Raw genomic sequence first — 13,904 nt, 5'->3', positions numbered from 1 at the left:
GAACTCTGGTACAACCATACAAAGGAATATTGCTCAACAATAAAAAGAAACAGACTATTGATACATATCACAACTTGGCTGGATCTCATAGGAATTATGTTAGTGGAAAAAGCCAGTCTTAGAAGGTTACATACTGTATGATTTCATTTATATGATGTTCTCAAAATGACAAAACTACATAAATGGATACCAGGTTAGTGGTTGACAGAGGACAGGGATGGGGGTGGGTACAACTATAAAGGGGCAACAGGAGGGGGTCTATTTGTGGGGATGGAGCAATGTTGTGTCTTGATTGTGGTGGTGGTTACACAAATCCATACATGGGATAAAACTGCATAAAACTACACACACACACACACACACACACACAAGTGCATGTAAAAGCTGGTGAAATCTGAATAAGGTCTGTATCTAGTTAATAGTATTGCACCAATGTCAACTTCCTGGTTTTGATATTACATGTGTAAGTTATATAAGATGTCTCCACTGGGGGAGGTGGGTGAAGGTTACACAGGATTTTTAACTTCCTATGAATCTATAATTATTTCAAAATAAAATGCTTTTTAAAAGACTTTGCCACTTTGCTTTGGGTCTGCTCTGTGCAGGTTGGAGGTGAGCCTGGGATATATATCTGCTCACCCACAGAGTTCGGGATCCCTCCTCCAGCTATCTCCTCTCTGGGAATTGCCCCACACTCTCTGGCTCATATGAGTTTCCTATTGGAACTTTAGGTATTCACACTGTCGGTACAGTATTGCAGGTTTGCAACTAAGGCTGTCCTCAGGGCAGGGAGAGGGTAGAAAAAAGAAAGGAAAAATAAAATGAGTCCAAGGATTTTCCCACACATACTTCATCTTGCAGAGGCCCCTTTCCTAGTCCTCTGGATAGAGAGATGGTTTCTCTGCACAGTTTTATACTGGGACTGACCTCAATTCAAAACTGGGAGATGGGGGCTTCCCTGGTGGCGCAGTGGTTGGGAATCCACCTGCCAATGCAGGGGACTACAGGTTCAAGCCCTGGTCTGGGAAGATCCACTCCAACGAAGAGTAGCCCCTACTCGCCGCAACTAGAGAAAGCTTTTGCGCAGCAGCCAAGACCCAACACAGCCAAAAATAAATAAATAAATTTATTTTAAAAAAACTGGGAGATAACAGAAGAAAAGAATCTGGGAATCTTGTGTCCATTATGGGTTATTCTTCAAGTTTTGGATCTTCTCTCCAATCTGCCTGTCATTGCTAACATGTTTACTTGTTTACTTTGTTCAGAGTTTTTAGTTGTAATCAATGAGATAGAATTTAGTGGTCTTCATCTTGGCTAGCCTCAGAATCCTTAAATGTAATGTTTAATCTTTCCAGTTACCATGTGAGATCAATATTACCTCTCCTATTTTAAAGATAAATAACTTGAGGTTTAATGAGGTATAGTCTCCTGCCCAAACCCATATAGCCAATGCTAAGGTGAAAATATATATACAATTAAAATTAGCTCATGAAACAAGCTGTTCAGTGGAGTCAGAAAGCAGGAGGGGGCAAAAAAGAAACACTCTGTTAGAACAGAGTGGTGGGGAGATCAATGGTGAAAAGGGACAGGAAGGGGAGAGAGTAGGGAAGGCGAGTAGGTCTCTTCCTGATGGGTCAGGGCTGTATCAGGCAACAGCTGCTCTGCATTGAGGGTACTTACCCAGAACTCACCCCCTTTACATGCACCTCCATGGATTTCTTGTGAGCTAACAGGCCAGTCTAAGCAATGATGTAATCCTATTCCGTTTTCCAGTCAGGGCCCAGGCTTAACCCAATCAGCCTTGGCATTTCCTTGTTGACCACATTTGTCCAGGGGCACCTGGGCAGGTCACCACAATTGGCTGAATATGAGGTTTTTATTCTACAGATGAGAGAAGGTTTCTCTCTTCCCACCCAACAGGAACAAGGAAATATGTTGTTCTACTTACTGCTGGCATCCATCTGCAGCTGTGAGAAAAGACAGGCTTAGACAAAGCCCATGCAAGATAACCTGCCTGGAACCTCCTTTTCCGCTAGATTTCCTTCTCAAGTGAGTCAGTTTAGGTCAGTGTTTCTGTTACTTGCAGCCTGAAACGTCCAAATGGACCCCTCCCAGCCTGAGCCACTCTTAGACATGTTCCAGGAGCCACCTGATCCCAAGTTGGTGCTGGAGAACCTTCTGACTCTGAGCCCAGGACAACAGCAAGCCTGCCTCTGGTCACAGGTTGGGACTCCAAGTGCATCTGTTATTGTCCCTACCTAGATCTATGTCCCATATGCTTGTGAGTGCATCCTTGGGAAACCACTGTGTTTTTTTTCCACACCAATAACCAATTCCTCAACTCTCCAGACACCAGCCAATTCTGACAACAACTGGGTGTCCTATAATCTAATTCAATCCTGACACTAACTACTTGGAGTTAACATCAGACTCCACAGGTTAAGGGCTCAGTCCCACAAGACTGTCCCCACTTCAGATGCCAGTTGCAAGTATCAGATCCCCAGGTAATCTTCACTTCTGTCCAGCTCCCCAGGTGTTTCCCCCACACACACACACACATGTTCCATATTTGATAGAATGACTCATAGGATTCAGTAAAATATTAATTATTACCAGTTCATTATAAAGGATACAACTCATGGGCTTCCCTGGTGGCACAGTGGTTAAGAATCCACCTGCCAATGCAGAGGACACGGGTTTGAGCCCTGGTCCGGGAAGATCCCACATGCTGCAGAGCAACTAAGCCTGTGTGCCACAACTACTGAGCCTGCGCTCTAGAGCCTGCGAGCCATAACTACTGAGCCCACGTGCTACAACTACTGAAGCCCACGTGCCTAGAGCCCATGCTCCACCACAAGAGAAATCACCACAATGAGAAGCCTGTGCACTGCACCAAAGAGTAGCCCCCACTCAACGCAACTGGAGAAAGCCCACGTGCGGCAACGAAGACCCAATGCAGCCAAAAATAAATAAATAAAATAAATAAATGAAAGGATACAACTCAGGAAAAGCCAAATGGAAGAAATGGGGACAAGATATGGGGAAGGAGGGTGTGTGGAGTTTCCATGCCCTCTCTGGGCATGCCACCCTTCCAGCACCTCGAATGTGTTCACCAACCTGAGAACTCTTCAAACTCTGTTGTTTAGTAGTTTTATGGAGCCTCTAATACATAGGCATGATTGATGAAATGGTTGGCCATTGGTGATTAACTCAGTCTCCTCACTGGAGATTGGGGGGTGGGGCTAAGTGTTCCAACCCTCTAATCATGCCTTGGTCTTTCTGGTAACGAGCCCCTATGCCTGAAGCTATCTAGGGGCTCCCAGCCACCTCATCCCCTTAGCATACAGAAGATACTCTATCACTCTGTAGATGCCATGGTTTTAGGGGCTGCATGACAGGAACCAGGGGCAAATATCAAATACTTATTTTTTACTGTACCACAGGCTCCATTCTCAGTCCATGGGGTTGTGTTGAAGGGACTCCATGTCTGCCTCCAGGAGTGCCCATGTGGTAAGGTTTGGCCAGTCAGAGCATTTATCCACTTGGTCACAATGGCTGTCTCAGTGGTGAACTCATGAAATAAGACAAACCAATGAGACTCAGGATATAGAATGGAAAATCCATTGAGAAAGAAAAGAATTTTCTGTCCTGCTATGCCCTTCTGGGATTCTGAAAGAACATAATGTTCCCCCTGGACCTGCTGGAGGTCATCTTGTACCCATATGGGGAGAGCCCACCTGAGAATGAATGAAGGCAACCAAAAAGAGAGCAAGGCTGAGAGTGGGTCAGAGGAAGTCCAGCTCTGATGATATCATTTGACCTCTTAGATTCACTTGTGCCTGAGCTTAGATCATGCCCAGACTTTTCATAAGTGACCAAATAAAATTTCCTCAATAATGAGCTGGATTTCTGGTATCTGCAACTAAAATGGCCCCAATTAGTACATACCACCCCATGCCTACAGGGCCACCAGGCTGTTGTGGGGTCTGCCCCAACTGCCCTCTTCACTCATACCCCCAAATCCTCACTCCTTCTTCATTCTTAGAGTTGGGTCCCCTCAGTCAGGAGGCCTATTTTAAGAATCTTCTAAAATGAGCGGGACAGGTGACATTTGCCTTCAGGATGTCAAGACATCCAGAGGCCAGGCATAGAGTTTTTCTGCACTCCCACTTTCTCTATATCAGTGAGGGCTGCTTTCAGATACAAATAATGGGAAATCTTCCACACAGTGGTTTAAAAAAGAAGCACAAAAGAATACAGAAGGACCCAGGCTCCTTCACCCTCCCTTCTCCACCACTCTTAGTGTGTGGTTTCCATCCTCATGATCCCATGTGGGCAGGAGAAAGGGTAAGATGTGGCAGCAGCAGACCTTCCCTCCCAAGACACTAGCCAGAAATGCATCTTGGTTGGAATGTGCCCTGAGGGAGGGGATCTTTATTTGCTTATGTATTCCAAGTTCTTAGAACTGCTGCTCAGTCAAAATGAGCTTAATGAAGGAGTGAATAGATGAATGGATGGATGGATGCCGTACAGGAAAACTGAGTTTTTTACCTCCTATAGCCTCTACAGTGGAGTCAGGCAAGAGAGGAGGGGCTGGAATGGCCACTGAATGATACCTCACAGCACCTGCCACCCATTCCCCAAGTTGGCATGCGGTCTCCTGGCTCTCCCAATGGCCCTTCATCCTCCACAGGTAGGATCTCTTTTCATACATCTGAGCAGGTCTGGATACCCCCACCCCAAACTTTCTTAGGAGATTCTCACCCACCAGGGGGCATATGCTTCACTGGGAGATGTGTTCTCCACGTTTTGGTAACGTCTCCTAGGGCAAAAATGATTGGCAGGAAGGAGATCCAACTGTGACTGCAGCCTGGGTAACAAGCTGCTCCCCCCTGCCTTCAGTAACAACATTAAACCAAACTGGCACAATTTCTGAGTAAGGACTAATAGGAATATTGCCTGCATTCATACCTGATGTGCTGCAATAATGTGAGATTTATCTTCAGCGAAGATGCACACAGTCAATAGACCAAATTTATGTCTATTTTTGCTCCAAGGGCTGGGGACAGAATCATTCAATGTATGGAGTGTATTAGGCCTGTGAAGGAGAATTTGACTGAGGGTCACTGGGAGCCACCGCCCCCCTATTCTGCCAGCCCAACACTGTACAATCTCCCTACCTTTGGCTCCACAATCCCACTACTTCTAATAGGTTCTAATAGGTTCTTCAGTGGTCTCTTGATGGGTCATCAGAGATAACTTTTGTATAATTGCAAAAGGAACACAACATTTTGAAAATAGAAAAAAAATGTAAAGTAAAAACAATTACCTTCTTGGCCTTATTCACACATGTGAACTTATTTTACAGAGTGATAACCAGAGATTTATTTTGTATTCTGTGTCTACGCTCAACAGTACATCATAAGCATTCTTCACATTGCTACAACTTGTTCAATATATTAATAGCTGCATAATCATCCTCAAATTTGTTGTACCATAATTTGCTTAACAAGTAAATGAGCTTATTTCCAACGTTTTGCCCATATAGCTAACGCTGCAATAAACATCTTTGTGCACATAGTTTTATTTTTCTTGTGTTGCACGTTGTTTTAAAAGCAGCATGAAGCCTGGTGTCAGCTCTGGACTGGCAGTTTGCTTTGCAGTAATCCCCAGGTGAGAGAAAAGCTGCTGGGACTCTAATATTAGTCTTGAAGCAGATCACAAATAAATGGAAGCAGCACAGCCTCCCAGCTGGATGACAGGTCTGAAGAGAAAGATTCGAAACCCCACTTCTACTTCTGGAAGAAACCAGCGGCATTCACCTGGCAGGAAGTAGGATCAAGCAGCCTGTGTGGTTTTCCTGCAGCAGACAGAGCTGCCCTTGTCTCCTGTGCCACCGGGCTATGTCAGCTCTGGGGGCTATTTCTCCTCCACTGATGTTCCCTTGGCAGGCTGACAGTCAAGGTGCCCTGAGTTACTAGGATCAAGGTGTAGGCACCTGACTCAAACTAGACCAGTCAGATGCTTTCTTCCTGAAGGGATGCAACGCTGACTTAGCCCAACAGCTGTGCCCTGATGAAGCCACCCCTCTGTTCCCACTGCTCAGACTCCCAGAGTCGGCTGGGTGTTGTCCTTTCTGAGACTGGCCCTGCTACCTTGCCTTCACCAGACAGCTTTCCAAAAGAGTCTCTTTCTGTACACATCTCTCCAGCCTGTGAACAGAGGGTCCTTCCAGATACAGCCAGGACCCCTGGCAAGGGGCCCTAGGGATCCCAGGGGCCACCACCCCAGGTCAGGCTGAGGACCAGCAGTCAGACATGAGGGCTGGTCTGCCCAGGCTAGCTCAGCCCAGCTGGCGTCTCCTCTCTCAGTCATTCGTCACTCTGACCAAATAAATCTTGACAAAGGACGAGGTGATGCCTTCAATCCTGCTAAAAGTTTCCCACCCCAGCAGCCTGTGCCCACTCAGCATCAGCCCCAGGCCCCACCCGAATTCCTGGAGGAGCCTCTGGCTTCCTGGCCTGGGCCAAGTACCAGGAAATCCAGGCATCTTCTGAATCCTGAGCCTGGCACCAACCTGCAGGACTGAAATGAGTGAGGGTCCTAGAGCTGGCCAAGACTGGTCTCCACCCCAGGGACACCACCTCATTAGCTGGGACAAGTTCACCGGGCAAAAATCTCACTTCTCTGAGCTTCAGTCTCCTCATCTGAAGAATGGGCATACAATCCCTATGTTTGAGAGTCCTCAGGAGAATTAAATTCTGGACTCAGGACCTTTACAGCTTCCAGATCTGAGCCGTTTTGTCTCTCTTCACTCCTCTGTCTACAGGGATTTTCATAGCATCACCCAATCCAACGCCAGGCCCACTCTCATGGAGGTGGCCTATGAGCCCTGGGCTCAGAGGACCGCCAGTGTGGCAGGTCCTCACTCCCCACGTCCCGCCATTACTTCCCTGACGCCACCCCACCAGGAAAGGGAGGGAAGGCTGCCACTTCCTTCGTCTAGTGGCCCTTTTGGAGGTGAGAAGACCCTGGGTCACTTCCATTTTTTGAGGTTCTTGGTATATTAAAAATGAGGAAATTTACAGTAACTGTGGTATAACTTAAGTGTCCACACAAAACAGTATGAAAAAATAGTATTCATATTATTGACAAGACAATGGCAGAAAATGCAGTATATTTTCTGGTGAACTCTAAGCAGTATATCTGGGATAGGACACAAGCTCAAATTTGCAGGACGGCCATCTACTTCTTATGATCTGCTGGAGCTGGGCCTGTGACCTCAAAGTCTGAATTTCTAGAAAAAGACATAACCAAACCCAATGCAGAAACTTCATTTGATCCCATTCAAAGAAAACATGGGGGCCGGGGGGATTTTTAGACGTTTAGGAACCTTTGAATAGGGTAAGATATGGATTATTTTACAGAATTGCTATTCATTGTTTTGGTCATGGTCATATAGAAGAACAGCCCAAAGGGTCATAAAATGGTTCAGGAAAACAATTTTAAAATAAAAGCGATAGGTAAAGCAACCAAATGTTAACACTGGCTGAACCCAAGTGATGAGGTACAGGGCTTCACTGTGCCATCCTCCAACTTTTTCTTACACTTGAAGTTTTTAGTTAGGAAAGATTAAGAGTTTTGGATTACCAATACAAATGTATTTTACATTTTTCTAAATAAAATGCTGTTACCTTGTGCCCCTGCTTGCAGTGGGGCTCCTGGTGCCTGCATGTACAGGACACTGACCAGCCTGAGGGTCTATCCGTTCGGGACAGTCTGTTCTGGGTAATGGCTGTGGGAGGGCAGTACTGCAGTCCTCACCCAGGCAGCCACTCAAACCCTCACAAGTCCCTGTGCCTCCAGTAGCAAGTCAGAGGGAAATGGGGTGACTGCAGCAGCTATAGCTTCCAGGCACCCATCATCTGACTTGTAGCTCTCAGGACTATAGAGAGAGAGGTCATTAGTGTCACTTCACAGAGGGAAATTGGCCTCAGAGGGAACATGAGCTTGCAGAGGTCACACAGTTGACATGTAGCCAAGCAGGGATTTGAACCAGTGGCATTCTGGTACACCACTCACAATAGTCGAAAGGTTGAAGCAATCCAAGTGTCCATTGACAGACTGATAAACAAAGTATGGTATATACATACAATGGAATATTATTCATCCTTAAAAAGGAAAGATTCAGACACATGCTACAACATGACTGAGCCTGAAGGACATTATGCTAAGTGAAATAAGCTAGTGACAAAAGGACATATACTGTATGATTCCACTTATATGAGTGGAATAGTGAAATTGGTAGAAACAGAAAATAGAATGGTGGTCCCAGGGGCTGGGGGGAGGGAAAAGTTATTGTTTAATGGGTACAGAGCTATCAGTTTTACAAGATGAGAAGAGACTGGAGGCGCATGGTGATGACAGTTGCATAATAATGTCAGTGTATTTGAGGGCTTCCCTGGTGGCGCAGTGGTTGAGAGTCCGCCTGCCGATGCAGGGGACACAGGTTCGTGCCCCGGTCTGGGAAGATCCCACATGCCGCGGAGCGGCTGGGCCCGTGAGCCATGGCCGCTGAGCCTGCGCGTCTGGAGCCTGTGCTCTGCAATGGGAGAGGCGGCCACAACAGTGAGAGGCCCGCGTACCGCAAAAAAACAAATAATAATAATAATGTCAGTGTATTTGATATCACTGAACTGTGCACTTAAAATGGTTATGACGATAAATTTTATGTTAGGTGTATTTTACCACAATTTTTTTTAAAGGTAGCTTTGTATCACTACTTATAAATGAAAAATCTCTTGACCTAATGGAAAGGCCTCCATAAAATTAAAGACTATTACACTCCAAACGCAGGTTGTTGTTAACATTGCTCTAGATGCTGGTGCCTGCTGAAGCTGTGTACGAAGACCTCATCCCACTTTGTTTGAAGGGGGATCATGTTAAAAGCACTTTAGATCCAACTTTCTCCTTGACAAATTCAGAAGGGCCAAAAGAGAGCTTGAAAGGACCTGCTTTCTCCCCAACTGACTTAACAGGGTGGTGTCTGTGCGTCTCTGTAATTGTTTCTTATGCCAGGGGGCAGGAGCACCCCACACTGTGAAACACCCTTGTAAGGACAAGGTAGTAGGGGGCATGAGCTTTTCAAGCAGGGGCAGGCCACAACATGTTAAGTAATAGGAGCAGAGTAAGAAGACCCCACCACAAAGAGCCCTACCATGTAGGCCCGAAGAGGCCCAGGACTGTTTGGAAAGGGAATTCCTAGGTCTCAGGTGCCTGAGCAGAGGTACCTTGGTTCCAAGGACTCCTTGCCCTGTGAGAGGGGTCCAGCTGTGAGAGGGCCAGAGCAGATCCCTCTTTCAGTACAGGGCCTAGGATGGTGGCCTGGTTACTTCCTGTATGCAAGTAAATAAAACGCAGTCTCAGGACAGGACATGGACTAGACAAACAAAGGTAGTGGGGATGGAAGGGAAGGAATTGGAGGGAGAAATTGTTAAGAATGTCGATAAGAAGGCACCAGTGGACATCTGATGTGTTGGCCTGCACTACATCCATACCCTTTCCCTGGAAACTGCGCCTCAGCTTTCCTTCGGAATGCTGCCTCTCTCTGGGATTCGCAGTACAGTTGGTTGAGCAAGGATGACTTCCACCCCCTTTCCACTATAGGAGGCAGGAGATCCAGGCCTGGCTAGTCAGAAGATGCCATCCTTCCTCCCTGCTTCATGGCAATGATGAGTATGCTGCCCAAAATCATATAAGCTCCTGAATTCAGCTACACCCAAATCTAGACTCACCCTTCCCTTTCACTTATGCTTTAGAAGGGTGCACAGCTTAACTGATATGGTGTGTGTGTATGTGTGTGTGTGTGTGTGTGTGTGTGTGTGTGTGTATAGGGTAGTGTGTGTGCTGGGGGGTCTGGGGTGGGGGGAAAGTCTCACCACAGTCTCCACCTTGTCCAAGGGACTCTGGAGGTTTCATCTAGTCTGTAGGGGTCCTTCCTAATGACTCAGATGTCCTTAAAGATCCGGGCCTAGTGAGGCCTTGTACTCTTATTTGCACAGACGCATTCTCCCTCCTGTGATGCCAATTATATGACTTGGAGTTGACCAGTTGAAATGTGTAATCCCATTGACATTTAATCTTTAAATTAATTTTAAAGTTTTAGCTCTTTTTCTTTTGTAACCTCATCTCAAACTCTTCCAGAGGCCCTTGGAAAGCACCCGGGCTCTAGATCCTAGGCGCATCACGCCTGACGTATAAACACGTCCGGGCGCGGGTTAAGAAAGCGCCGGGGCCTCCTAGGGCCCTCGTGCAGGCGGGCGGGAGCGGACAGGCCCTCGTACGCATGCGCGTGGAGGCGGGGCTGAGCCCCAAGCCTGCGCCGTGCCACCCGGCTGACAGTGGGCGGGGCGGTGGCGAGCGCGCGCCTGAGGCAGCAGCTCGGCGACCGGGACTTTGTGCTCTAGAGGCCCTTCTTCGGGCGCATCTCCCACCTCTGTCGTGTCCTTGCGAGGCGCCCCCACTCGGCGGGACCGGCCCCGGGGAATGGAGAGGGCCCGCCCCCATGGCCCTGGAGGGACCCGGAGGAGACTATCGCGCGCGGGCTGACCCGTCGTCCTCGCCGAAGGGGCCCATGGGCGCGTCCCCGCGGGCGAGCCGCGGACGTGAGGGCGGCGAGCAGCAGGGCCGCGGCACCGAGGAGGGCCGTGCTCGTGCCCGGCCCTGCACCGGCCGCGCGCGTGCGCTCCCGCAGCCGCGGCGGCCGCGCCCGCGCCGCCTCTCGGCGCCGGCCCGGGAGCCCGGTCCGAGAGCAGCGGCGGCGGCGGCGGCAGCCGGAGGGACGATGAGCGGTGCGGCGCGGGCGGGCCCGGCCCGGCTCGCCGCGCTCGCGCTGCTGACCTGCAGCCTGTGGCCGGCGAGGGCAGACAACGCGAGCCAGGAGTACTACACGGCGCTCATCAACGTGACGGTGCAGGAGCCCGGCCGCGGCGCCCCGCTCACATTCCGCATCGACCGCGGGCGCTACGGGCTCGACTCGCCCAAGGCCGAGGTCCGCGGTCAGGTGCTGGCGCCGCTGCCCATCCACGGAGGTGAGTGCCTGGCAGCGGAGAGAGAAGCCGTGGCGAAGCGGCGGGCGATGGTCCCCGGTCCCTGGCCCCGCGGGAACCGCAGCCTGGGCGCGGGGGCGGCGGGCGCGGCGCCCCCACCCCGGCCCGGATTGTCGCGCAGCTCGGCGGGCGGCCCCAGGGTCGAGGTTCCCGTCGTGTGCACCCCCGCCTGCTCACTCCTGGGATGAGGCTTCAGACGCGTTGTTGGGTTCTTCTTTTGAGAAAGACTTAGAACGTTCCTTTTTGGTTTAGTTAGCTTGTTTACAGGAAGGCATTGAACTGCGAGTTTGCAGGGACAGCTCAGACAAAGGAGGTGGTGGAAGAGCGCAAAACTAGTTCATGATGGATGAGGTCTTAACCTGTATTTTGGAATCCGCAGGTTCGTTCCCGAAGTCACAGACTTAGCGCTGCATTGAATCTCAAAGGATGAGGCCCTTTCCTAATGTAGAGGCGTGCCGTTTTTCTTAAGTGGCAAGTGAGAGGAGGGTGGAGGAGAAAAATGGGCATCTTCCCTGTTGCTTTTGGCTGTTACTCTGCCCCACCAGCTTTACTGTAATTTGACGCCTGAAAATCACACGTTATGAAGAATCCAATACCAATTGGAACCTGTAGGCAAGTCTTCAGGTCACGGGAGTCTACCAAAGGGGAAATAGGTAAAATTTTCGAGAGTTGTCTCTGAAGCGTTTGGCTTAACCTTACGTCTTCCTATTATCGTAGGCTCTGTTTAATTATTTGGTATAAAGCATATATTTGTATAAATTTCTGGCCATGTTTTAAAGGAAACTTTTCCCACACTGTGGAGTATGATTTTGTTTTTTGGCCCACAGCAAACTTTTTGGAAAAATGCCTACTATTCTTCTCAACCTCCACCCACTCTCACCCCGAGAATGCTGAGAGGGGACTCTTTTAAGCTGCTGTTCATGTTAACATGACCTAAACTAGGCAACCTAAATAAGGTAATGGTGTTTGGTTTTATACTCTAAAATATTAAAACATCATGCGCCTTCTGAGATCTGTATTTGAATGCTAACGTGCTAAGCTGTTTTCTTCTTTGAGGCAATCTAGCTGAGGAAGAAGAACCAGGTAAGGCTTTGACTGTAGCCTGTCCCCAGTTTACACCTGCCTTTTAAAAGTTCATTTTTACACCAGTAATCAAGTGTTAGGGTACACTTCTCATCTCCACTTTGTTAAAAAAGGCAGTTAGGGTCCCACCTTGCCCACAGAAACAACTTTGGCCTTTGGTTCATTCAGTAAATATTTGCCTGCTTGTTCTGTGCCAGTCACTGTGGTTGGGACACATAATGTTGCCAAACTATGGCACTGACAATGGTAGTCTATTTTCTGGTACTGAGATCTGTGAGGGTCACGTGGAAGGGGAGGAAGAGGAAGAGAGAGAGGCAAACTGTTCTAGAGCAAGAGCTGGCCCTGTGCAGTATTTTGAAATCTGTGGTTTGCTTTGGGGCTTGATTCCCCCAGGCACCCCAAATACATGATCCTCATTTTAGATACTTACCTCATAAGTGATCCATGTTCTGAAACTACTTGTTGCTTGCCTGTCACCCCAAACAAAAGCTCCACCTTTAAGAAAACTTGTTTTAGGTGTTTGGATAGAAAGGTATTGGGCACTGATGTGTGGGTAAAGGTTAGTCCTAGTCCCCTGTCAACGAGGTGGTAGCATTAAAGGATTAAAGGTTCTGAGTCGTGCTGTACATAAACTGTGTGACACTGGGAAAGTACTTTGTGACTCTAAGAAAGTAATTCGGCCTTTTAGCCTCAGTTTCATCTGCAAAGTGGAATGGTGAAATGTTTACACCATAAGGTTATTGAGAAGTTTAAATGATTCCTGCATTCTTACAAGAGGAGATTTGTTAACCTAAATTAATCTCTAAATTGGTGGAGTTTAAACACGGCATCAATGTGAATACATTGGAGCAGTGTGTGGAAACTGAGTCTGCAGTCAGTTCCCCTGAGTGTCTGTCTTCTCTTCCTGTCCTCTGTTCTCTAGAGGCTCAATTTGTATCTGCACAGCATGAGATTGCTCCATGTTTTCTCATGGTGTTGGTGGGATCCTGCAGGTTTGGGTCTGGCTTTGTACTAAGGGGTCTGCACACATAGGTTCTTTCAATCCAGCAAATACTAATTGAAAACCTACTGGTACCAGCCACCATCCAAGGCACTGGGGCAGAGGGAGGGGCCACAGCAATGAACAAAACAAATCTCTCTCCTCTTCCTGAATCTCACAGTATAGTGGCGGTTTTTATGTCAGTTTACCTGTAAATTGTTTCTAAACCGATGGATTAACATGAAATCTAAGACATTTTTGTGCTTTTGCAGCAGGAATTTAGGATGTATTTTATTTTTGTTTTTTTTTGTTTCATGGTTTTTTTGGCTGCACCATGCACTTGCAGGATCTTTAGTTCCCTGACCAGGGATTTGCAGAGTCCCAACCACTGGACTGCCAGGGAAGTCCCAGGAATGTATTTGAAAAACAAGAATTGTGGTAGAAATCTCTGAAAACTTTTCCTGTTTAAGAAAATGGCTTATGTCAATTATACCGCAAATAAAAAAAGAAAGAAAACGGTTTAAAATTTGAGTAATATTTGGGTATTTCACATTATGATATTCTTGATTTAGTGAGTCTCAAATTTTTGTATTTTTAGAAAAAATTATGCATTCCTTCTGACTCTTAAGCTCTTATAATTTGATTCTTAACAAGTTTATTGAAGATTTACTGGGTGTTGACACTGAACAAAGTGATGTTCAAATTACAAAAAACAGTTATGAGACAGAATTCCT

The 13,904-nt window shown here is 47.6% G+C and overlaps 1 protein-coding gene across 3 annotated transcripts in view; it reads left to right on the top strand.

The window, feature by feature from the left end:
* Window positions 1-10,746: 10,746 nt before the first annotated feature.
* Window positions 10,747-13,904, top strand: part of RNF130 (ring finger protein 130) — a 130,709-nt gene continuing 127,551 nt past the window's right edge. For 2 of the 3 annotated variants that reach the window (XM_060008249.1, XM_060008250.1), the window contains exon 1: window positions 10,751-11,090. In XM_060008249.1, the coding sequence (XP_059864232.1) occupies window positions 10,844-11,090 (247 nt within the window). In that variant the 5' untranslated portion in view covers window positions 10,751-10,843. Of the gene's footprint in view, window positions 11,091-13,904 lie in introns of all 3 variants that reach the window. The other variant, XM_060008248.1, reaches the window with a different exon arrangement.

The sequence above is a fragment of the Delphinus delphis genome, chromosome 3 (genome assembly GCF_949987515.2).
Source record: "Delphinus delphis chromosome 3, mDelDel1.2, whole genome shotgun sequence".
In the NCBI taxonomy this organism is placed as follows: Eukaryota; Metazoa; Chordata; class Mammalia; order Artiodactyla; family Delphinidae; genus Delphinus; species Delphinus delphis.
Note: the sequence above shows the minus strand (reverse complement) of the source record. Positions and strands in the feature narration are given on the sequence as shown.